At 42.1% G+C, this 25,824-nt stretch overlaps 1 protein-coding gene across 1 annotated transcript in view; it reads left to right on the top strand.

Annotated features, from left to right (window-relative positions):
• NUP35 (nucleoporin 35) overlaps positions 1-25,494 on the top strand; it is a 34,401-nt gene extending 8,907 nt beyond the window's left edge. Inside the window, exons 3-9 of the mRNA XM_073633729.1 lie at positions 5,164-5,291; positions 7,596-7,659; positions 15,131-15,272; positions 18,037-18,106; positions 18,191-18,319; positions 20,070-20,231; positions 24,602-25,494. Of these exons, the coding sequence (XP_073489830.1) occupies positions 5,164-5,291; positions 7,596-7,659; positions 15,131-15,272; positions 18,037-18,106; positions 18,191-18,319; positions 20,070-20,231; positions 24,602-24,679 (773 nt within the window). The 3' untranslated portion in view covers positions 24,680-25,494. The remainder of the gene's footprint in view (positions 1-5,163; positions 5,292-7,595; positions 7,660-15,130; positions 15,273-18,036; positions 18,107-18,190; positions 18,320-20,069; positions 20,232-24,601) is intronic.
• The last annotated feature ends 330 nt before the right edge of the window (positions 25,495-25,824 follow it).

Genomic DNA, 25,824 nt, shown 5'->3' with positions numbered 1-25,824 from the left:
CACGAGAATCGTGATCTATTTTCTAAGCAAAAAAATTGTGATTCTCATTTTAGCCAGAATCGTGCAGCTCTAGTATCCAATACATCCCTATACCTTTTTTAAGCAGGGGTGGACTCCCTCCAGGCATACCTGCCCTTATTCGATCCATTATTATATATGTGCTACAACTCAGACTCTAAAAAAAATATAGAGTTGGGACTCCAACACACTGGGGTTATGTGGCTGCTGCAGCTTGTGCAAAATTATGCCCTGGTTTTAACGTGAACTGTTAGACTGGGTTAATTTGGTTTGTTGCAGGCTGGTAAGTGAGCTGGGAATTTTTTCTTTGTGTGTGCGTTTTGTGTTTTTTTTTTTTTTTTTTTTTTACAAGGGATTTTTATTAATCGGTCATGTAAACAGAGCTAGCAATTGGACAGTTACATTCAACAGTGAAAAATGTGAGCATGAAAAGCCCACATGGCCAATGTATTGAGCCATACATTATAAAATAGATTTAAGTTAGCAACATCAGAATTAAACAGTAGTTCTAACGATACTATGGGGCTTCCGTTGTCAGACGTGTCCTCTGCACACAGCGAAGACACGGCTGACAGCTCAGCTTGGGACCGGATCGCCTGCAGAAAAGGTATGTTTACTAAATTTTTATATTTTTTTTTTTTTTATTAGGTTAGTGTTAGATCATGGCTGTTTAAAGGGATTTTAGTTTTAGCACAGACTTCCACTTTAAGGCTTGTTTCAGTACCAAAAATAAAGATTGTATATATAGTAACCATATAAGCCAGGCCTATGCCTTACAGCCGGTCCTTCATAGTAACTGATCACTAGAAAGAGAGCAGGAGCTAAAAGAGGCAGAAGAAAAGGAGTCCCAGGGAATCACAGTGCAGGGCTGTTAGAGCGACAAAAGAGCACTGTCAAGCCAAGACGGCTGAGCATGGGCATTCCAGGGTTACCACACCCGGAGAAATTTCTTCATTGTTTTTTTGACATGCATCGTTCCATGTACTCCTTGCTACAAAGACCAGTTAGTATTCAGGCTGGATTCACATTTATGCATATTGCTTTTGAACATTTCTGCAGTGCTTTTTGCTTTGCTTTCCGCTTTTTTTTTTTTTTTTTTTTTTGGAAAATTTGTTATGTAGATTTAAAAATGCAAAATCACGTTAATGCGGTAAAAACGCACTACATGCTTTTCTGCAGCTTCTCCATTGAAATCTATTGAACCAAAAAAAGCACAGTTTTGCGTTTTTAAAAGTCCCTGACCTTTTCCAAAAATGCAGAGGCAAAAATGTGCATCGATGTGAACATGTTCCAAAGGAACCCATGTTAACCATGTTACAATTTAAAAAAAAAAAAAAGTCCTGCATTGGTGTGAATGGAGCCTTAGGGGACTGGGAGGCAGCTGATCATGGAAGATTTTTTTTACCTTAATGCAGAGAATTCATTTAGGTAAAAAAACCTTCACAACCACTTTAAAGTAAACCTACTAAAAAAATAAATAAAAACGTGCAAGACAAAGGCATAATGAGCTAGTATGCATAGCATACTAGCTCATTATGAAATACTCACCTTAGATCGAAGCCCCCGCAGCGGTCCCGGCACACTGCTCTGCCTGGTGACATGTCTCCTGGAGTTCTTTCCGGGTATCGTGGCCTCCGGCGATGTGATTGGCCGGAGCCGCGAAGACGTCACTCAAGCGCGGGGGGCTGCCGGTAACCGCACATCAGCTGAAGCAACTGCATGGACGTGCCGTGGACTCTGGTTTAGGAGATATCTACGGTAGCTACAGGTGAGCCTTATTATAGGCTTGCCTGTAGAAAAAAGTGGTTTGTAAGGGTTTGCAACCACTTTTGTGAAATATTGTGAGATACATTATTAGACTTTGCATATGATGTAAAAGATGACAGCATAAACTGTAGTTCTAGTTGCATTATCTGATAATGCTCTGCCTGGAGCTGTCCTAAAGTGTTTACTGTGGTTTTGATTTACTAAAATTGGAGAGAGCAAAATCTGGTGCATATGTACGTGGTAGCCGATTTGCTTCTAATTTCAGCTTGTTCAATTAAGCTTTGACATCAAAACCTGGAAGCTGATTGGTTTCTATGCAGAGCTGCACCAGATTTTGAACTCTCCAGTTTTAGTAAATCACCCCCTGTATGTCTGTGTAGACTCCTCATGGTTCCTGTGCGGATTACTATAGTCATACCCCTCTTTGGGTAATCCTCGCATGTGATATGTTGTGCGCTTGGCCACTAGGCATTGATTGCATTGTGGTATTCTGGCAGAGTATGTTCCAATTCTTCACAAACGGGGAGTGCATATATTGAAGGGAGAGCTCTGGATAGCACTGCAGTAAGAGATCATAGAACAAAACAACTTGTGTTTTTTTTTATATATGTTGTAGCAAGTGACAGAAACTTCCGGTCAAAGGAATTGCGTGCAGAAGGATTCAGTAGTTGATTGTTTCTGTTTGCTAACATGTTTGCCACCTGTAGAAGCAGCGCCTTGTCATAGACAGGTTTTAGTTCCTGCTGCAAGTCATAGAATGTATAGAATTTTGTTCCAAACATTGCATCAAAAAAATCAGCTACAAAGATTTATTACTGAATATTCTGCTTTGCCATAAATTGCCGCCTTGGGGAGTTTGTGTTACTGTAGAGTGTGACTTCCCCAGTTTACTGGAAGCAGTGTTTGCTGAAGCTGGTTCAGATGCAACGTCCTCCAGCTGTTCACTGATACCATTCTTGTAGCTTAGTAATGCATGCATCCTAGAATAAACATTGGCTGTGAAAGGTCGCTTGTACTGATGATGCAGCCCTTGTTGACTTATTTAGCTGTCTTGGGTGACACTCTTTCCCTTTTTTATAAACCGTCTGCCTGGGACCTCTGACAATTCACTGTTTTCCTTCGGAACACCAGTTGCATGTGATCAAGTGTTTAGCACTGTGCATACATACTGCAAAAATGTAGAAGAAAAATCTACTGTATGCTTTGTGAAAAAATGTGTAACCAGTTTAGTACTTTAGGTGTTTGTGGCCGAACACCCAACTTTTCTGACCGCTATCTTACCCCGACATCCTTTTGTAGAGTCTATACAATTAAAGGAGAAGTATAGCCAAAGCTTGTTTGGCTGTAGTTCTCCTAAGGATCACAGGAGTGCAATTCGTTTTGCACTCCTGTGACCAGTTTTCAGCAGAGAGCGGACTGAACCACGGAGTCTGGATCCCCCAGGTTCCTGGACTGGAAGCGAGTCGTCGAGAGCCTAAGACAGCCACTCTGCCACCTCCACAGCCCCGCGCTCCAGTGAGAAAGGAGGGAGAAGAACAGAGCTGTGACTCAGTCTTACAGCTCTCTACTCACAGAGCTCTGAAAACCGAGTGATCGGCGGTGTTCGATCGCTCAGCTCTCAGTGCAGGGGCACCGGGGGACTGATGCAGCATCGGACCAATGCTGCATCCACCTAGGTAATTGTATATCTGCAAAAAAAAAATCCCTTTACTTCTCTTAAGGTGGCGGGAAAGATCAGTGATCATGTGACCACTGTGATTGGCTGTCACATGATCGGGAGCCAGTCCTACCAGTTAGTGGGAACCAAGAGCTGTCTTTGACAGCTCAGTCTGTGCTGCATTCTCTTGGCGCATACATCAGTCGCCCAGTAATGCATATATTTGGCAAGTGGGCGTTAAAGCCCACTCTTTTTTGCCACTGCACGTAACGCAGGCAGCAACAAAATGACTGGAAACCAAGGCTTTTAAAAAATGTGCTGGGTTTTACAAATGGTTAAATCTTAGGTGATGTCATCTCGTGGAACACTGCTTGTTCTATACAATTTTTATAGTTTCATTAAAGTCAGGAAATATAGCTGTTGGTGTACTTTAGCCACTTTGACAGACTTGTGGCTTTCCTTTTACGCAAGCCATTCTTTTGTCTGCTTCTCTCCTTTTGTCCACTCACAGAACCCTTTGTATTTCGTGAAATCCTTCAAAATACAAAGCATTCTGTGAATGGACAAAAGTAAGGGCGGGCCTGTGTAGTGTGTGCGTTAAACAAATGGCTATACCTTCTGGCTTTAATGAAATTGTAAATAACAGGCAGCAATCCAGGAGGTTGCGTACAGCACCTAAGATTTACTTATTTGTAAACCCAGCAGATGTTTAAAAAGTTATTCCATGAGAAGATCTTGAAAGCCCAGCTTCAGTAATATCCAAAATCTGCCCTTGCAATGCTGGTATCTAGGAGGGGTATAGTGCTGGCTCTGTCACTTACCTCTCTCCCTGCTCCGCTGCTTTCCTCCTCTGCCTAAAGCTCCAGTCTGTGGGTGAAGTCTTTGCTTAAAGAGGCAGCTGCTGGGAACCAGTCTGCAGGAGGGACCCTACAGAGCAAGGTATTTCTACTTAGGAGACATTAACCCCTGAAATGCAGGGAAGGTAGAGGGCCCATTGAAAGGGTGAATTCATATAAATGAGTTGCATTTTAAAGGGGTAGTTAAGCCTACCTGTTTGTGTACCTACAGTTTAGCCTAAAATAAGGCTTACCTGTGGGTACAGTAAATATCTCTTAAACATGCACCATTTAGTAGATCTTTACTATATCGTAGCAGCCGGTGACATCACCGACGTGCGCACCTCATTCTCAATGGACGGTGTGCCATCCAGTTAGGGAGCCGTGCATGTGCTGGAGTGATGTCACCGCAGCTCGGCCAGTCAAACTGCCAAAGCATTAAAAAAAAAAAAAAATTTATTTATCGTTTGCTACCACTTCACTCTCTTCATTGTACACCTTATTTGGGACAAACTTTGACTAAAGTGATGCTAGTAGTATTGGTCATGACATTTGTATATATATTTGTTGTAGGGGGAAAAGTCAATTAAAATTGACCTAGTTTTTATTTTTCTTAGAGAAGTTGCTACTGGGAAAAATAAACATGTTTTACGTACTTGTTGCCTTCCTTACCTCCCCTCCCTGTAACACTGTTTTGGCTTTTGTGTATAGAGATCATATGACTGGTTCCCTTTTACAGACCGATGTGACTATGATGGTGATTGGTGCCCCAAGCACCCAGTGCTGTCACATGAGAGCAGGAAGGGAGTCTTTGTGCCATTCTAGTTGCTGTATAAATGTGTTCATCTATTTTATTTTTAATTATTTATTTTTTAACCTTTTTAGGTGGGTCCCCTCATCAGCCTGTACTACCATCACATAAAGATAAGAGCGGTGCTCCTCCAGTTAGAAGCCTTTATGATGACATCTCAAGTCCAGGTCTTGGGTCAACACCTCTTAATTCCAGAAAACTGGTAAGTTCACTACCATCCCAATTTTTGCTTAATGTAGCTATAAACCCCACACTTAATCAACAGATCAAGCTGTAGTAGTATTGCAGCCACAGTGAAATAGAGGACTGATAATCTGAGGCTGGCCCATCGACCGCTCTGGCTGAACTGTGACCTTTCCTTTCAGCTGATATCACATGACCGATGCCTCTCTATATTAGATCACATGCTGTTTGTGGAAGGGAGCCCAGAACTGTGATTTCTTCATTAGCAAGTATTAAAGTAGTATCAACCCCCTGACAGATTTTTAGCTTAACATATTGAGCACACAAATATTCCCTAGTAAGCTATTTGTTAATATACTTACCCCAGTACTTGCAGTTCATAACTCTTAATGCTTTTGGCCCCTGCTCTCCCAGTGTTGCTTCTCTGAACATCATTCTTCACAAGGAAGAGTTAACAGGAGACCGGGCAGTCTCAAACCAGTCTGCTAGCTTGGTGTAGGCTATAGGACTGTGTTTTTCTATTGATGCGCACACAGTGGAGGGAGACACAACTCTAATCCCTACATGCAAAGGCGGCTCCATAGGTTGCTGCAAGAGAAAGGAGCCGACTAAGACGGGAAACTTGGCAGTGGTCATGGCACCAGCTTCAAATAGAATGTAGGCAAGTATTACAGGTCCTTTTACACCATGCTGCACATGAAAATGCATATGCAGAAACGTAGGTTTACATGCATTTTTAAAAGCATTGTCTTGTATTTTTTTTATGCATTTGGCTTGGTTCACATATGTCCAGGCAGTTTCCTTGCATGTGTTTTTGTTTTTTTTTTTTTTTTTTTTTTTTTTTTAAGGATTTTGGCGTGTTTTCGTTCACCAGTTCAGGTGCAAATTTTTAGTGTATGACACTTGAATTTACACCAGAACTGGACTGAAAAAAGTACGCAACTTTTTTTAAAAAACTGTGGCCAGCCTGGACTTATGTGAACTGGCTCCATATAAAGCCTGTTCGGTTCACATGTCACAAAGTGGTTTTAAAGCCTTAAAAGAGAAGTAAAGGATTTTCTTTGGAGAATCATACTTACCTTGGTGGATGCAGCATCGGTCCGATTCTGCATCTGTCCCCTGGTGCCTCCACACTGAGAACCGAGCAATTGAACACTACCGATTGCTCGATTTTCAGAGCTCCGTGAGAAGAGAGCTGTAGACTGTCAGTCACAGTTCTCTGCTCCCTCATTGGAGCGCTGGGCTGTGGAGGGGGCGTAGCGGCCGTCTCAGGCTCTCAGCGGCTTGCTGGGAGACTGAGAAGGGTGTCAGTCCAGACACCTGGTGGATCCAGACTTTGTCATGATGACATGGTGCCTGGATTTAAATACTTACCTGCTCTGTGTAGTGGTTTTGCACAGAGCAGCCCGGGTCCTCCTTCTCGGGTCCCTCGCCGGCTCCTGCCTCTACAGCAAGTGGCTTGCTATGGGGGCACCCGAGCTGAGTCAGTGCTCTGTGTCCATTCAGACACTGAGCCATAGCTTGGCTCCCGCCCCCCCTCTCTCCTTATTGTGTCAGCCAATGAGGGAGTTGGGTAAGTATGAAGGAGGCTGCTGCACACTGAAGCTTTTCTATCCTAATGCCTTAAGATAAAAAAAACAAAAAAAAAAAACTTCTGACTTTAGTTTTTGTTTAAAAGTTTTTTTTTAGTTTTGTTCACTTCCCGGAAATTGCATACCCGGGAAGTGAATCCCGCTGCTGACAGTGCTTAAAGAGGTTCTTCACTCTGGGGGGGGGGGGGGGGGAATTAAGTCAGAAGCTACAAATTCTGTAGGTATTGCCTTTTAATGTAAGGACTATATGGGCAGCCGGCTGTGCTGCATGCCGCTTCACAGCTGACTGTGCATGCACGAGCCGCCCTGCACCCTTTTATTTGTTTTTTTGCCCCCCCCCCCCCCCCCCCCAGAGGTTTACTTCACCACTGTGAGGTATCGCTGTGAACGTTGGAGTGAGAGCAGTAATTCTAACACTGGACCTCCTCTATAGCTCTAAACAGGTAACAGTTCTAAATTGTGCCAGAAAAGTCCTGGTCAGCAAGTGGGGGAAGTTTAATTTAGAATTGGGAAAAGGTAGGTTTTAGTAAAAATCGAAAGATGTTTAATTGGAAACACTTGGATCATGGGGGAGGATGATGGATGCATTTGCCATATACACTTGGAGATGGGTATTTACTGTTCTGTGCATCATAACAATAGTAGATTGAGGAACCCTCCCTTCATTTAGTCTGTAAGGAACTCTTGTCAGCTCCATTTTTAAGTGTATTTTGTTTTTCTTCATTCTCCAGCAGCCCAGCTTTTCTACGCTACATACTCCTCTTTCTGGTGCCATGCCGTCAACTCCAGGTGCAAGTAAGTTGTTTTAATAGTAATCTGTATGTAATCATTTTAATGCAGAACTTAAACCTATTAGTTTTCAGATCAATCCAACCACATAGCATATGTAAAAATAATTTTTTAAAAACCTTTACCTGTCTAGTTGTTTGAAGCAGGTTCTACACAGGACTATAAGCTATTCTGAGCACTTTCAAAGTGAAATACGAGGGACAAACTAAGGCAGTGTATTCCACACACACACACGCGCCTCTGGCTCCCTCACCACTCCATTCAGCTGTATGGAGCAAGAAAGGGAAGCCTTGTTTAAGTTCAGAGTTGATTTAGTCAGAGCCAAAGGCCTGAGACCATTTTCAAGCACCAGTTCTTTACACAAGGGAAGGGAATGCTTCTTCGTGGCTGGAAATTATGGCTATTTTCTTCACGCTGTAGTAGGGTATGTGTACAATCTTTATATGTTTTGTATATACTGCACATGTATAATACTGTGCCACAGTATTTATTTATTTTTGACACTTGTGAAAAAATTCCTAAATCCAATATTTGGGGTGTCCACCCTCTGCCTTTGACACACTTGCCGTTTTTAAAGGATAGGTTCACCCTTTGTAACATGTTTAACCCATCTTTTAGGTCTCCAGTGCAGCAGCTCTCAGCCTCTTTGAAGCCTTTCACACTGAGGCAGTTTTCAGGCGTTTTAGTGCTAGAAATAGCGCCTGCAAAACTGCCTCCCATTCATGGCAATGAGTCCTTTCACACACAGGCGGTGCGCTTGCGGGGCGTTAAATAAAAATCCTGCAATGCAATGAATGGGCGGCGCTTCGGAAGCGCCGTAGCACGGGAGTTTTTAACTCCTTCTATGGGGTTCGAAGTGCCGCTTAAACGAGCAGTGCTTTACCGCTATCGCACGGGCGGCCCTAGTGTGAAAGGGGTCCAGGCACATCAATTTACTCAAGTCGTCCTCCAGGGCAGCATCTGAGAGAAGGCTCTTCCTACCTAGAAACAGATAACTCATTATCCACCATAAAAAAAAAAAAATCACCATACCCCCTGAGCCTCCGTTTGATGGGTTTCCTCCGGACCAACAGGTACCATATGTTTGTTGTTTTACATGAACCTTTCAGCCCAACATGCTAGATGCAGGGTCCTCCCTGTCCAGCTACCTATCTTGCAGGTGTGTGGGTTTTTTTTTTTTTTTTTTTTTTTTTAAATACCAGTTGGCATGCCTAGATGGGGTACCTAGGAGGAGCTAGCGAGTACACCCTTCACATTTTTGTAAATATTTTATTATATCTTTTAATGTGACAACAATGAAGAAATGACACTTTTCTACAATGTAAATTAGTGAGTGTACAGCTTGTATAACAGTGTAAATTTGCTGTCCCCTCAAAATGACTCAACACACAGCCATTAATGTCTAAACCGCTGGCTACAAAAGCGAGAACACCCCTAAGTGAAAATTTCCAAATTGGGCCCAAAGTGTCAATATTTTTTGTGGCCATCATCATTTTCCAGCACTGCCTTAACCCTCTTGGGCATGGAGTTCACCAGAGCTTCACAGGTTGCCACTGGAGTCCTCTTCCACTTCTCCATGACGACATCACAGAGGCTGGTGGGTGTTAGAGACCTTGCGCTCTTCCAGATTCCGTTTGAGGATCACCCACAGATGCTCAATAGGGTTTAGGTCTGGAGACATGCTTGGCCAGTCCCATCACCTTTACCCTCAGCTTCTTTAGCAAGGCAGTGGTCTTTTTGGAGGTGTGTTTGGGGTCCATATCATGTTGGAATACTGCCCTGAGGCCCAGTCCCTGAAGGGAGGGGATCATGCTCTGCTTCAGTATGTCACAGTACATGTTGGCATTCATGGTTCCCTCAATGCACTGTAGCTCCCCAGTGCCGACAGCCCCAGACCATGACACTCCTACCACCATGCTTGACTGTAGGCAAGACACACTTGTCTTTGTACTCCTCACCTGGTTGCCGCCACACTCACTTGACACCATCTGGACTAAATAAATTTATCTTGGTCTCATCAGACCACAGGACATGGTTCCAGTAATCAAGTCCTTAGTCTGCTTGTCTTCAGCAAACTGTTTGCGGGCTTTCTTGTGCATCATCTTTAGAAGAGGCTTCCTTCTGGGATGACAGCCGTGCAGACCAATTTGATGCAGTGTGCGGCGTATGGTCTCAGCACTGACAGGCTGACCCCCCCACCCCTTCAACCTTTGCAACAATGCTGGCAGCACTCATATGTCTATTTCCCAAAGACAACCTCTGGATATGATGCTGAGCATGTGCACTCAACTTCTTTGGTCGACCATAGAGAGGCCTGTTCTGAGTGGAACCTGTACTGTTAAACCTCTGTATGGTCTTGGCCACCGTGCTGCAGCCCAGTTTTAGGGTCTTGGCAATCTTTTATAGCCTAGGCCAGTGATGCTGAACTTTGGCATCCCAGATGTTTTGGAACTACATATCCTATGCTACTCAGCTACACTGCAGAGTGCATGAGCTTCATGGGCAATGTAGTTCCAAAACATCTGGGGTGCCAAGGTAGGCCATCTTTATGTAAAGCAACAATTCTTTTTTTCAGATCCTTAGAGTTCTTTGCCATGAGGTGCCATGTTGAGCTTCCAGTGACCAGTATGAGAGAGTGATTACACCAAATTTAACACACCTGCTCCCCATTCACACCAGAGACCTTGCAACACTAGCGAGTCACATGACACCGGGGAGGGAAAATGGCTAATTGAGCCCAATTTGGACATTTTCACTTAGGGGTGTACTCACTTTTGCCAGTGGTTTAGACATTAATGGCTGTGTGAGTCATTTTAAGGGGGCAGCAAATTGACACTGTTATACAAGCTGTACACTCACTACTAGCAAAGTGTCATTTCTTCAGTGTCACATGAAAAGATAGAATACAACACAAATGTGAGGTGTTTACTCACTTTTGTGAGATACTGGGGGTTATTTACTAAAGGAAAATCCCCTTTGCACTGCAGGGGGACATGCAAGGAAAATAAAAAACAGCATTTTAGCTTGCACATGATTGGATGATAAAGTCAGCAGAGCTTCCCCTCATTTCAGATCTAACCCCTTAGATTTATAGCGAAAGTGGATTTGCCTTTCGTAAATAACCCCCAGTGTGTATATATGTGTATATATAATATGTATGGTTCTCCCCCTTCCTTTTTTTTTTTTTTTTTTTTTTTTTTTTTTTTTTTTTTTTTTTTTTTTTCTCTTATAAGCCAGAGGCCACAACATCCCATCAGCTGTGGTGCATTTAGAACAGATCCCCTGTGGAAGTTTCCCGGCAAACTCTAGTTTTTGACCTGTTCCTGCAGTGGCTGGAATAATGGCTGCACACCCATGTGGCTTCCAATATGGTGTTTAGCCCCCAGTCCCAATCCAGGGGTGACTTGTTCTGGTTTTGTGCCTTTTTCCCATTCCACTGCCATGCTAGTCACAGTGCAGCTCAGTAGTGACACTGTGGCTGTGTTTTCCGAGCTCCTTGGTAGTAAAATATGTTGTTTATTTAAATGGTAAGTTCACCTTTGTAAATAAAATAAATGCACTTCTTTTTGGTAAAATGTGCATTTAATATAAATTTAATTTAATTTTTTTTTTTTTTTTACTTGGGGTGCAATGCTTTGCAGACAGTGTAAGCTGTCTGCCTGTACTTCATACAGACACTCAAACTACCTAGCATGCTCAACAGCACCCTGGTAGTTCATTGAACACAACAAGCTAACAGCTGCAAAGGCACTTATTTTCACATTTACAGAACTCTGTGAATAAATTATGCCTTGCGGGCGTTTAAAAAAAAAAAAAACGGTGGGATGCAGGGGTTGGCACATCTGTAACATGTTACACCCTGAATATTTTATGTCAGGTACTTGTATAGCGCCGTCAATTTACGCAGCACTTTACATATACATTGTACATTCACATCAGTCCCTACCCTCAAAGAGCTTACAACCTAAGGTCGCTAACACACATTCATACATAGTAGGGCCAATTTTTTTAGACTGGATCCGATTAACGTACCAGCATGTCTTTGGGGTGTGGGAGGAAACCAGAGTACCCGGAGGAAACCCATGCAGGCACAGGGAGAACATGCAAACTCCAGGCAGATGGTGTCGTGGTCGGGATTCGAACCTCTTTGCTGCTAGGTGAAAGTGGTAACCACTACACCACTGTGCTGCCCAAAAATGGATGTAATATGTTATGAAAGGTGAAAAATGAAATGATACCAATCAGCGCAGAGAACAAAGTGTATATGCTATTAATAGCTGCTTGCTGTCCCGCCAACCTCAAAGAAATATAAAGTATAAATCAGTGTAGCTAAGCAAAAATCAACATTGAATCAAAGAAAAAAATATTTATTAATAAAAGTCTCTCTGTAAAAAATTAAACAAAATTCTCTGTGAAAAGTTCAGCAGTATATCCCGTAACCAGTGTAAGAAAAAACAATGTGTCAATCCTCTATCAGATTAAATTGCCTGCTCACCTCGTGTAAGGCCTCATTCATACGAGGCGGACTCCGCTTCCACGGAGCCCGTCTCGGTCCGCCGGCTCAGCGGGAGATCTTTCCGTTGATCTCCGCTGAGCTGGCGGATGACAGGTACGCTCGTGTGAAAGGGGCCTTAAAGATAAAAAAAAAAAAAAAAAAAAAAAAAGCAAATATCTCCTCGCATCCAGATGAAACAACTCCGCTTCTTATCCTCTAATTGAATGGATTAATGGCTCTCTTCCTCTCCTCACTCCACATGGAAAAAGGAAGCAGCAGGCTGTTGCCTCACCGAGAACAAATGGCTCCAATCTTTATTATGTATAGCAAAAAAGGCAAACATAGTGTGTTCCGTATGGATATATTTGATTCACCCCGCTATACATAAACACTTACTAGATCAAAGCTGTAACAAGCATATAACACGATACAGCTCACCACCTCACCAGGTGACACTCAGATGCACGTCACTAATGCTCCATTCCACCCTATAGGGTGGAGTGGAGCATAGTGACATGCATCTGAGTCTTAGACGAAGGAGAGCAGGCAGTTTTTATCTGATGGAGGATTGACACGTTTTTTTCTTACACTGGTTACGCATACACTGCTGAACTTTTGAGTGGTGGTTTTTTTTTTTTTTTTTTGCTTGACTTTTATTAAAGCGGAGTTCCACCCAAATATGAAACACTTCCTCCTTCCAGGCTTCTAACCAGCTAGGCGATTGCTAGGCGGCCCCTCCCTCCTGGCAATGTTCTGGGACATGTGACGGGTCCCAGAATGTTGCCTGGCCATTGAAGGAGCGCAGTGTGGCTCGCGCATGCGCGCCTGGCTGTGAAGCCGCAAACTGTCACAGCCGGGCGTCCACACTCACAATGCCGGCTGAGAGGAGGGAGAGAGAGCGGAGGTTTCGGACGGCCGCATCACTGGACCGTGGGACAGGTGAGTGTGCTTATTATAAGTCAGCAGCTATACTTTTTGTAGCTGCTGTCTTTTAATAAACTAAAAAAAAAGTGGAACTCCGCTTTAACCACTTGCTGTCCGCGCTATAGCCGAAAGACGGCTACAGCGCGGTTTTAATTTGCCGGGAGGACATCCTCCCGTACTCGAGCGGCCTGCGTGCCCCCTGCAGGGCGCGTGGCGCGCTTTGTGATCAGCGAGTCTGAGACTCGCCTGATCACAGATCTGAGTAAGGGGTCGATCCCGACCCCTTACCACGTGATCAGCTGTCAGCCAATGACAGCTGATCATGTGACCTAAACGGAGCCAGTAATCGGCTATTTTTTCTCCTCACGCTGGTAGTGTGAGGAGAAGAAAAAAAGCCGATCGGCTGCGAGAGGGACATCGGTCCCGATCGTGGAGAGGCTTCAATGCCCACCAGCGCCACCTATCAGTGACCACACTGCATCATCATCAGTGGCGCCCTATAAGTGCCCATCAGTGGCGCCCTATAAGTGCCCATCAGTGGCGCCCTATAAGTGCCCATCAGTGGCGCCCTATAAGTGCCCATCAGTGGCGCCCTATAAGTGCCCATCAGTGGCGCCCTATAAGTGCCCATCAGTGGCGCCCTATAAGTGCCCATCAGTGGCGCCTTATCAGCGAATATCAATGGAGAAAAATTACCCGTTTGCAAAATTTTATAACAAACTATTAAACATGTGTGTTTGTATTTTATTTTTTGTTTTGTTTAGCAAAAAATAAAAACCCCGGTGGTGATTAAATACCACCAAAAGAAAGCTCCATTTGTGTGAAAAAAAAAGATAAAAATGTCATTTGAGTACAGTGTAGCACGACCGCATAATTGTCATTTAAAGTGCAACAGCGCTGAAAGCTGAAAATTGGTCTGGGCAGGAGGGGGGTTTAAGTGCCCAGTAAACAAGTAGTTAATTACATTTTTTTTTTTTTTTTTTTTTTTTTTCTTTGATTCAATGTTTATTTTTGCTGCGCTACACTGATGTATACTTTTATGTTATGAAAAGTGAACTTCTCCCTTTTAAAAAAAAAATTAAATAAATACAAAAACCTGAAGAATTGCTGTGCCTAGAGTTGGGTTTTAAAGTCAAGGGGTGAAGACCCCAAATATTATTTTGATTTAGGTTTTTATCCATTTATGCACTTCATAGGATGAATAGAAACCTTTTTTATTTCTGTATGTGAAGGCTTTATTTAGCGTTACTTTTATTTTTGTGTGAATGATTCATAAAAATGTGGCCTGATGCTCATCTAACTTATGAGTAAAACTTAACATGTTGATGCATCCTGCAAAATGTGCAGAATTGTTGTAAGCAGATTGACCGTATTTAGGACTATTTAGAGCAAACCCTTATGATACGAGAGTTGAGTGGAAAAAACAGGATTCTGCAATTGCGGAGCTTGTGCTTATTCATTATACAACCATTTTGATTAGAATTGTTCTGTTAAAGTCCACAATCACATTTAAACAAAACATGGCCATGCACAGTTGTGACAATAGTTGTCACTTCTGAAAAAGCTTTGGTTTAAGACGGTTTTACTGGATTTGCAAACTAGATATGTTTTGGGTGGCATTCAGTTAATGGATGGCTCTCAAAAAAATTACCTAAAGGTATCCTCATTCTCGTTGCAAAGCCCTGAAGCCCTGTCAAGCTGATTAAAGCTAGCCCCTTAATAGCTTTCTTCACTATAGCCCTGAATTAATCAGAAGTATGGTTTATAAATCAGGTTTGCACTCGCATGAAAATATCAAGGGCTCATTCACACAAGCCCTGTGGCCTGTACAGCATGAATGAGCGCATTGTTATGCAGCTGGAGCTATGTGAAGGTAGTCCATATTTCTGAGGAATTCATGACTGTACAGACACCACTGCTTGTCTGAATATGACAGGTTTGCAGGAGCATGTGAGCGGCCCCAAACACACACTGAGATAATGTTGTTGTGATTACGGTCTTTGAAAGAGAGTTAGAAAATGTTGCCTGTGTGTAAAATGTTTCATTGCTTGTAAACAGCTTCAAGCGTCTTTAGCCCAGCAACCATCAATCAGAGTAGAAAAGCGACCCTGTCACCTGCTCAGCTAGATCCATTTTATACACAAGGCGATGCATTGACATCTGAAGACCAGTTGGATGATACGTGGGTGACTGTCTATGGGTGAGTTGTTTTTTTGTTTGTTTTTTGTTTGTTTTTTTTTTTTGTTTTTGTTTTTTTTTTTTCCTCCCACAGGAAATATCAGATAATGTCTGTCTATGTGCTACTTTGTGTGTCATATCTTTTTAAACATGCTTTATCTATGGTGCAAGGAAGATTTCCAACAGTGATATGTCGATGGTTGACCATTACGACAAGAGATTGTTTGTTTTTTTTGTTTTTTTGTATACGTTAATGTTCTGCAATGCACTGTAGATTTTCCAGATACAAAATGGGTTATATTCTGAGCAACACTGACTTACACTTGTCTCTGACTCTTTACCAGTTTTGGGCGCTGTGCATTCTACACATGTACAAAACTAGTACACAGGGCATGAGTACATGCTGTCCTTCTGCCCTGCTGCCTCTCCACCCCCCCACCCTTTCTTCAAACTTGGTGGTTGTCATCTGTCAAAATGAGTCCATAAGTTGCTGGAAAAAAAAAATTTAAGGCAATATTAAAGCATTGTTTGTCTAAAAAAAAAGTAAAAAATCACTTAAATGACAGTTATTGCAGCATAGAAAGGTCCATAGGTCCAAAGTTTGGCCGGTTAACAGGGAACGGCTGAATTGTGATCCACGTATGTCCACTGTGGTTGAACAGAAGACTATCTACGGATCGACTTCTTCTGTTCAACCATCCTGTTGGGGAAAAAAGACCCCCAATCTGTCAGAATAGAATGACACAGCGGGGAGGATTACCCCATCCACCTACAATGCGTGGATTGGGCAATCTGGTCAACCTGCTGGTTAAGAAAAGCCAGAACTCCCCATCTGTTACTTTTGTAGGTCATTGACTCAAACTACTGAAGCGAAAGAGTTAACTTGGCACAGTGCATTTTATGTCCTCGCATATATTCAGCTATTACCAGTAGAGTCATTTTTGATGACTTTTACCTTTTTTGAAATGCTTTTCTACAGATCTCAAATACAGTAACATTAGCCACTGGAGGGAGCGAACTAGGGCTGCAACCAACGATTATTTTCATAATCGATTAGTTGGCCAATTTATTGTTTGGATTAATCGGATAATAAACATAAAATATAATATCCTCAGTTTAGGGGTACATAATAATTTAGCTGATTTGTAAAGTTTAAAAAAACAAGCAATTCTTAAATATCTTTATGCAGTGGTAAATATAAATAACCAACTATATGGTTAGGGAGCAAAATCTCTAATCCACTCTGAGAATAACAAGAAGAGATATACTGTATATACTATTAGAGGTTGAATCTGGTAAATATCAGACTCCAGATCAAATTTTTTATGTAAAGCAGAGTTCCACACAAAAAATGGAACTTCCGCTTTTTGGAACCCCCCCCCCCCCCCCTCCGGTGTCAAATTTGGCACCGTTCAGGGGGGAGGGGGGGTGCAGATACCTGTCTAAGACAGGTATTTGCACCCACTTCCGGCATATAGACTCCCACGGGAGTCTATGCCTCTTCCCGTCCCCACCGTGCTGTCTGCTGGGAACACACAGCTCCCAGCAGAGAGCGGGGACCACTTGGGACGCGCAGCGCGACTTGCGCATGCGCAGTAGGGAATCGGGAAGTGAAGCCGCAACGCTTCACTTCCTGATTCCCTCACCTAGGATGGCAGCGGCAGCTGCCGAGAACCGAGCGGGTTCTCGGCGCCCCCTGCCGACATCGCTGGACCCCGGGACAGGTAAGTGGCCATGTATTAAAAGTCAGCAGCTGCAGTATTTGTAGCTGCTGGCTTTTAATATAATTTTTTTTTTTTTTTTTTTTTTTTTTTTTTTTTTTTGGCGGTGTGGGTGAACCCCCGCTTTAACAACTTTTTCAATACAGTGCATTTTCACCCCCTTCCTGCCCAGGCCAATTTTCAGTGCTGTAACATTTTGAATGACAATTGCGCGCTTGTACAACAGTGTACCTAAATTACATTTTTTTTTTTTTTTTTTGCGCTATAAACAAGAGCGACAAGTTTGAAAGAAAAAAACATTTTTTTTGCTATAATATCCTCAGTTTAGGGGGTACATGGTTTTTGGTGAAAAAAAATTGCAATAAGCATATATTGATTGGTTTGCGCAAAGTTATAGCGCCTACAAAATGGGGGATAGATTTATGGCATTTTTATTAAATGTATTTTTTTTTTTTTTAAATCATGACTGACATTGTGGCAGACCTATCGGACGCTTTTGACACTTATTTTGGGACCACTGACAGTTATACAGCGATTAGTGCTATAAAAATGCACTGATTACTGTATAAATATCACTGGTAGGGAAGGAGTTAACACTAGGGGACCATCAAGGGGATAAATGTGTCACCTAGGGAGTGATTCTAAATGTGGGGGGATGGGACTGACTAGGGGAGGAGACCGATCGGTGTTCATACTTAGATACACGTCCTGTCAGGGGAGTGGAGTCAAATTGTGTGTTCATACTGTGTGTTTACACACACAGATCCACGGCTCGCGCATTGGCTCCTCAGTGACGCGGCGGGCCCTCTATACCGCCTGGAAGCCGAGGACATCATATGACGCCCGCCCAGGATAGGAGATCCCATCTGTGGACATCATATGACAATGGGTGGGGAAGGAAGTGGTTAAAGAAGGAAAAAAATTAAAGACTGTTTTGTGGATTTTCAGCCAGAACTGTTATTTTTATATGTCTACAGACTCCCTTGTCATTTGTTTTGTTTTTTTTTTCTTTCCCCCAATATTTAAATGAAACCTTTTTAATTTGAAAATGTTTTTGACTTTTAGTTTTCCACAGGCCTCAGCTTCGTATATTCTGTTGCAGTTTGCACAGTATGGGAATATAATAAAACATGTGGTAAGTGTGTGTTTATTCCTTGGACCACCTTCCTTAATGCTAGTTTATGTGTATAGTAATTTTCCCTTTTTTTTTTTTTTACAGATGTCCAATACTGGAAATTGGATGCATGTGCAATATCAGTCCAAATTACAAGCCAGGAAGGCTTTAAGTAAGGATGGCAAGATATTTGGTGACTGCATCATGATTGGTGTGAAGCCTTGCATAGATAAGGTAAGGTTGTTTGGTTGTGTTTATTTTTTGTACACCTTTTCTATCAGACTTTTATAATACCTGTAAAGAGATATCCGCACTTAGTACATAAAATAGCCAGCAGCACTATAACCTAAATATCGAGTGCAAAGAAAAATGTTTGAATAAAAGTGCAGCGCTAGGGCAAAAAGTGCAATTCATGCGAATCGCACAACACGTGATGTGCATACATCCATATGGTATAGTAAAGTACAATTGTGAAATAAATGGTACAGTTCAACATGAAATAAATCATAACATATTATGCAAAGACCGTGCAAACAAAAAAGGGAAAAAAGTTGATATGTAGCTGATTTTCATCAGAAGTCCCATGAAGAGTGGGTGTACTGGAAATGATCAAATGCTTGATACCCAAATAAAATGAAGGCTTACCAGAAAGCCAACGAATTGAGACAAGTTCTCGGCTTGAACTTTTTGATATCCTGTGTATATGCACTGCTGCTAATATACTGCAAAGAAGAGACAATATTATACTGTGGAGTCTTTTGTCTCTCTATATTCTCCGGCTCTGAGGATTTTCTAAATCGCCACACCCTGATCAGCTGTGAAATTCCTGGTGTGTGTATATCTTCTGAGGCTACTGGGGAGAGACTTCAGGACATCTTTTCTGTGGATCACATCCAACAAAGTGCTTTGTGACCTCCCCGAAAAATGGGAGGTCGCTGGCTTTCTAGTAAGCCTTCGTTTTATTTGTGGCGATGAGTATCACGCTGCCAAGCAATTGATCATCATTTCCAATACACCCACTCTTCATGGGGCGACTTCTGATTAAAATTGGCTGCATATGAACTTTTGTTTCCACAGTCTTTGCACTTGTGACATTATTTTGCACATGTTATGCTTTATTTCATTTTAAACTGTACCAATTATTGCACTTTATTATACCATATTTGGATGTATGCACATAACATGTGTTGTGTGATTCATTGCACTTTTTGCCCTAGCGCTGTACTTTTATTTAGACTTTTATAATGTAAAAGTCATGACGCTAAATCCCAAGTCTGCTATGGCCACTTCTTGTTTGTGTACCCGACTCATACATCAGAATGCATGACAGTGCAGCCTGAGCCATCATGCCTTGTGCTTACAGTGCATGCAAAGGCAATGATGTCACCTTATTAGAGAAAGTGGGGGCAAGGCATTTGCTAACAAGACAAAGTGGCAAAGCTGTAGTGAATTGGGGAAAAGGTATGCCATATTTTGAGGCGCGCCGCTGACTTTGCAGAGCCCCACCAATTCCCAAAAGTGGTTTCTGTACTACTTTTGGCGATTTCAGTAGACATCTGTGCAGGAACCCTCACAGATGTCTCTGAAATCGGCCTGATGTGGGTATGAAATCATGTGCATTCAGCTGAACTCGTACTATTTCAATCCCGCTGTCAGTGTGAACCTAGGCTTAAGTTATGAAATGCCATTAATATGCAACCTTTTATGATGCGCCTCAGAATTATATTTCTTAAAAATGTCTTTCCAGCAGTAATCCCATAGATTGGATTTCCACATGGTATGGTATTCTTTCCCATACACATTGAAGCTGGTGACGGGTTTATCAACTATCCCTTCTTGGATCTACTGTTCATTTAGCACCTCATGTGGATTTTAATTTATTTGAGAAAAAATTCCTCATTCTGTAATTTTTTACAGTAAAATGCACTTTGCCATTGACCACATGCGATGTATATTTTCACCAATTTTTTTTTTTTTTATATAGAGCATTATGGAAAGCGGTGAAAAGACCTCATTGTCTTCAGTCAACTCTGTCTTCACACCACCAATTAAGACATTGGGTACCCCTACCCAAGCAGTGTCTACACCAAGATCAACAATGAGACCTCTTGCTGCCGCTTATAAAGCTTCAACTAGTGAATACCAGGTAAGTCTGTTATTGAGATGGTGGTGGATATTTGGTGATAACTCTATAGTAGCCTAAGCATGCAGCTGTTTTTAACAGTAATGAAGAATCTGTGTATATTTTTTGATTTTAGTAGTGTGTAGCATACTTCTGCATAACTATGTTGGTGTACTTTTTTTTTATCAGGTTTAAGACCTACTTTGAGGACTTCTGAAAATGCTATTTGTCTGGCTGTTGAACACCTGGCTTCAGTCTTTGGAACCACTGATACAGAACAATTGTGGACATCAGCAAAGTGTCAGAAGTCTTATCTGCATTTTTGTGAGTCAATGGCCCAAAATATTGGGTCAAGAGGGGTCAGCATTACAGCCAGACAATTAGCATTTGCTTTGAGAACTTTCCAAATATCAGCCTCTACTGACTCTCTCAGGTAGGGCTTTCTTGTGAGGAACCAAGAGAGGGTAAAATACGGGAATGGACTTGAAACAAGCATATGAATATAGAGTGTACAATAGGAGCAATACAATAGATATGGAGAATTAAAGAAATACCGTTTTTTTTTGTTTTGTTTTTTTGTTTGTTTTTTGTTTTTTAAAAAAAGCAATGGGAAATCTAGTAGTACTATACAACATGTTCCTTTTGACTTTGTTCTGGAACTTAACATCCCTTATCTTTCTAATTATATATGGTATTATACCTTATATTTTTGACCCAAAATTGTGTATGTACTTTTCCTGTGTTCGTTAAACAAATCCCTTCGAGGGACGCAGCAAGTCTTTCACCTTCAGGCTATATTCCTGCCTATGGGGTGACTAAATACTGGCAACAAAAACTGTAAGCCAGCCCTGGATAACCCCTCCTACTACCAGCATGCCTCATTTTTCTGCTAGTGTCCTAGAATGATGAGCATCTTTTCTTCAGCTCTACTATAATTTTTAATACTAACCTATTTTTGCTAGCACTATTTTTTTTTCCTACTTTTTCCAGATTTTTCTCTTTAAATAAAGCCTTCCCTTAATCATTGCAATAGATTCTCTTACATTGCAGCTATTCAGTGCAACCTTACTTGTGGAATACCACACCCAGCCCCTGCTGGACTGGACATGGTGGGGGTAGCCTGGAAATGGACTTTGGGCACTAGATTCCACCTAAGGTGCTTTCCAGACTACATTCTGGTATAGGTTACGTGGGGAGCCTTTTGCAGGTCCAGAACTGCTAGCATTGCATATGCACTTGCCCTGTCTCTGAAGACTCACTCTGTGAGTGGGCTGGTCAGGCAGAAGATTGGGAGCTACCTCCTTTACATGTGCCACTAGGACCTTTTTTTAAATTCTGTTTCCTGCATGTTGGGCACATGGCACTTGAAACTTTAATCTTCAATCCATTCTTGTTGCCCACCTAAAGTGACTTTGGCCATCTTTTGGCTGTCTGACCTCGCCTATCAGATTTTTCCATTTCATTAGTGCATGAGACCTTGCCTTTTTCCCTGAGCCCTACATTGTATTAACTCCACTCCAATTGTAACATGTTTAATTCTAGACACCGGGGGACGTTTTGTTGCAATGTTTGACCCTGGCTAACTCTACTAGTGGCTCCAGGATGGCTTGCAGTATGCCTACTGATGCTGACATCTGCAGCCTGGAATCCTGTGGCCCTCAGCTACTTGAGTCTATCCTGTCATTGCAGTCCTCTTTAGCTCAATCGGGTATGGCTTGGCTCTTCTGACATTTTTGACTGAGATTTTTACTACAGTAATACAAGACTTCATGGCTCAATTCATCCACGTAGGCTGACTGACTCTTGTATCTTCCCCAGCATGTGCCCTTGCACCTTCTCCCACTAATTCTGTATTTGATTTACCCATGGCCTTAGTGGTTTCTGATCCATCAGCTGTGAGGCTGTCCGAGTTGCTCCATTTTTTTTTTTCTTTGACGGGCTTACCTCTGAGGAGTCAATGCCCTGCAATTTTTCCCAAATTGGGACCTATTTTGGTTCTTAGATGCAGCCCTCTGGAACTAGAGGGATCAGGCTGTTGCTTCTACCTGTGCAGTTTTTAGTCTTGCGTTTCTTCGAGCTTTCATCTGGTACTGCGCACCAAATGCTCAGGTCACTGGCCTGATGACTCTGGAATCTGGGAAGTCTTTCCTGTCTTCGGAAAGATCCTCATGACAAATTTCGGGCTGGGGAGGAGCCCAGGGCACCCTGTTGATGTAGGGGACTTGGTTATTGCATTAGACTTGTGTCTTGATCAGTATCCTGGAAATTAGTCTGTCTCCTCAGTGTTGGCATATCCTGCTGGCAGGTCTTAAAAATGCCATATTGGTGGCATACATCAACACTTAAGGGAGGAACCAGAAGTCTTGATGCAGCTAGAGAGGTAGATTTGGTCCTGTCATGGGCAGAACTTCATGTTCCTGCTTTGCCCACTGTGTTCCCTAGGCATAGAGGTAGGTAGGCATCTGGACCAGGATAATTTGACCCTATACCAAGAGGTGTTCAGAACCTGTGCAGGTGGGGGATGCTGCATGTGGACCTTCTGGCTTCCAGTTTCAACAAAACTAGACTGGTTTTGTATCAAAACATAAGGATCATATTCTATGGGAAACAGTAGATGCTCTGGTGACTCCATGGGATCAGTACACTGACCTATGCCTCTCATCCCATGAAGCTTCTTCTTTGTCTGCTTCTCACATGAAGAGGGCATAGTGGTGACTTCATTGCTGCACACTGCCCCAAGGGTATGATTGGCAAATGCTACATGCACATAACCAGATAGGATGTTTTGTTTTAAGGACAGATTTACCACTGTGGCTGGCTTTAATGGTGTGACTGCTGAAGCCCAGGATTTGAAAAACGGGCATCTCAGAATTTTGTGATTTTTTTTTTTTTTTTTTTTTTTTTTTTTTTTTTTTACAATTACTAAAGGCTGCTTCCTTTTATGTCTATCATTCGTGTTCTGGCTTCTACCCTAATTTTACACTCCTGCAGTTTCTGGAGTTGGATCTAGACCAAAGTTTTGGCTGTCAGCACTATAAGGGCCAGGTTTACTCTATTAGATTTGTGAGTTCTTCTTGGGCTTTCCAGCTTCAAGCTGATGTGCTTTAACACCACAAGAAAAAAAAGTCCAAGTCTCCTATTCCTATTGCTACTACTTCTCGGCGAAAGTTTTTTCTTTCACTTTCCCCAGGTGTCTACCTCCATACCAAGGCTTCACACCTTGGACTCTCAAGTCCATCAAGCTACCTAGAAGCCTTCCTCACAATGAAGGGGCACCTCCACTCTTAAATGTGAGGGATGTCTGTTGTCGCTTTGGTCAGTCTGGATTTGATATGTCATTCCAAAGGGACACAAATGAGTTTGTCTCTGCCCCCTACTTTTTGCCTTACAATATCCCAGCCTCCTATTGAAAGGTGGCAGATTTAATGAATGCCTTGCACCAACTTCATCTGCCCAATGCAAGACTTCAATTCTCTAAACCATATATTTTTTTTGATGCAAAAAAGATAAATCTAATGGAATTTCCGGCATCGGTATACCTACTATATGCCCATCTATGCATAATCACCCCCCCCCCCCCCCACAGCAAAGTTTTCATGTCACAAGTTACCTGGATGACCTACTGAGTACACACACCCCCCCCTCTCCAGCCAAAACCTTTTGGCTGGATAATCCATTTCTGAAGTTGGCTCCCTAGCCCTCATGCTGTCTAGAGTACCTGGGTCTAATCTTGGCTAGAGCCCAAGTCAAAAGGATTCTTCCCTAAGATCCTACATGCGAACCCTCAAGTCAACACCACATCCCTTGGTTTGCTTCTGCATGAGGGAGGGTTCTGGGTGTGATAGTAGCTGCCTTTGAGGAAGTTTTCTTTTGCCCGGTTTCCCCTTCAACATACCCACGACTGCAGCATGGAGCTTCAAGCAGCCTTCTAAGTGTTTTTATTAGGGTTCTTTTGAACTGTTTTCTTGTAGGCGTTTTAGCAGTTCTGTTTGCCATGTTGTTGCCCACCTCTCTTTGCTGGGTATGTCCTATGGTCCAAGAATACAAGTCTTGCAGTGTATGGTTCAGATAATAGTAATTTTGACTGGGGATCTGCTTTAGCAAAGTTTTTACCAGTGTCTAACCACTTGAAGATAGCTACATTTAGCACATAGTCTATAAATTCAAGTCCTATACAGCATTCCCATGATAAGGAATTTACAGGCAAGTCTAAATTACTGCTTTTTGTTTTTCTAATAATCCTAGATTTTTTTTTTTTTGGCTGTCTAGGTCCTGCATGCCGTTTACTTTATTAGAGATCTCATCTCTAAGCTGTTTTAATAAGTTTGTATAAAACCATAGGGCTGTCTAAACACTGTAGCTATTTTAAGATGTTGTGTATTTATTTTTTGCAGGTGTTATCCGACAAGCAGACGCCTAAAAAAGATGAAGGTCTAGTATCTAAAGCTATGGAGTACGTGTTTGGATGGTAGCTGGCTCTCAGCCAATACAATACACTGAATGAATTCACTGCCATGGTTCTTGGTTAGTTCTATAACCACATTTGGCAGTTCAAAAATACACCGGACCTGCCTTTATTTGTATAGATAGGGGGGAAAAAATTAAAGTTTCAACCATTTTTGCCACCCTGCCATCAACCTAATACATTTGAATTATAGAGACAGACAACAAGGATACATTACTTATTACTCTGATGGACAATTTGAATCTTTACATAAATCATCTAGTCTTCTCTGCCTGTCCTATGAATAATGCAATGCAAACAAATGCACTACTAATTTAAAGTAGAACTCCAGCTAAATACTTGGTTTTGGATAAAGTTGGGAAGACTTCGTACCCCTCTCAATTGGGAGGCATACGGCAGCAAAAACTTTTCTCTTGCGGTCTGTGTCCCCGACTGGAGAAATTGTCTACCCTTTCTGTCCTGGTGATGGAAGTTCTAACCTTCCTCAATTCTTTTTCAAAATAAGGTTTTCCTGGTGTTCTACTTAATTCTGTCCATGTCTTTCTGTTGTATTGTTTTATACCATAAATGATTTTAAGAGCGCTTACTCTCCCCCCGCCCCCCCCAACACCCCCCCACCCTCAATGTTTGAATGTATACTGCTTTAATATATGGAACTGTTTTACCCTTTTCTAATAAATCTGTGAACAGAGTTTTTTTTAATCACGCGATACTCTCTCTATATGTGTTCTTTCAATATATTGTATGCTGAAGCAATACTGTTAATAGCCTATTTTGGATAAAAATATGATATAATTAAAAGTATTTGCCACAAAGCAAAAACACCTGTTTGAGAACATCTCTTGGTTTGAAACCCTGAACTAGTCACATCTAGGCAGATGAAGTGTTCACATGACATTGCCGTTTAACCACTTAAGCCCATGAAGGATTTGCCCCCTTAATGACCAGGCCGTTTTTTGTGATGCGGCACTGCATCGCTTTAACTGACAATTGGGTGATCGTGCGACAAACCCAAACAAAATTGATGGTCCCACCCCCCCCACAAGAAGAGCTTTCTTTTGGTGGTATTTGATCACCTCCTGTGGTATTCATTTTTTTAGCGCTATAAACAAAGACTGACAATTTTGAAAAAAAATTGTTTTTTTTTACTTT

Source organism: Aquarana catesbeiana, linkage group LG06 (assembly GCF_042186555.1).
Source record: "Aquarana catesbeiana isolate 2022-GZ linkage group LG06, ASM4218655v1, whole genome shotgun sequence".
In the NCBI taxonomy this organism is placed as follows: Eukaryota; Metazoa; Chordata; class Amphibia; order Anura; family Ranidae; genus Aquarana; species Aquarana catesbeiana.
The sequence above is the reverse complement of the archived record's forward strand: the minus strand, read 5'-3'. Positions and strand labels throughout refer to the sequence as shown.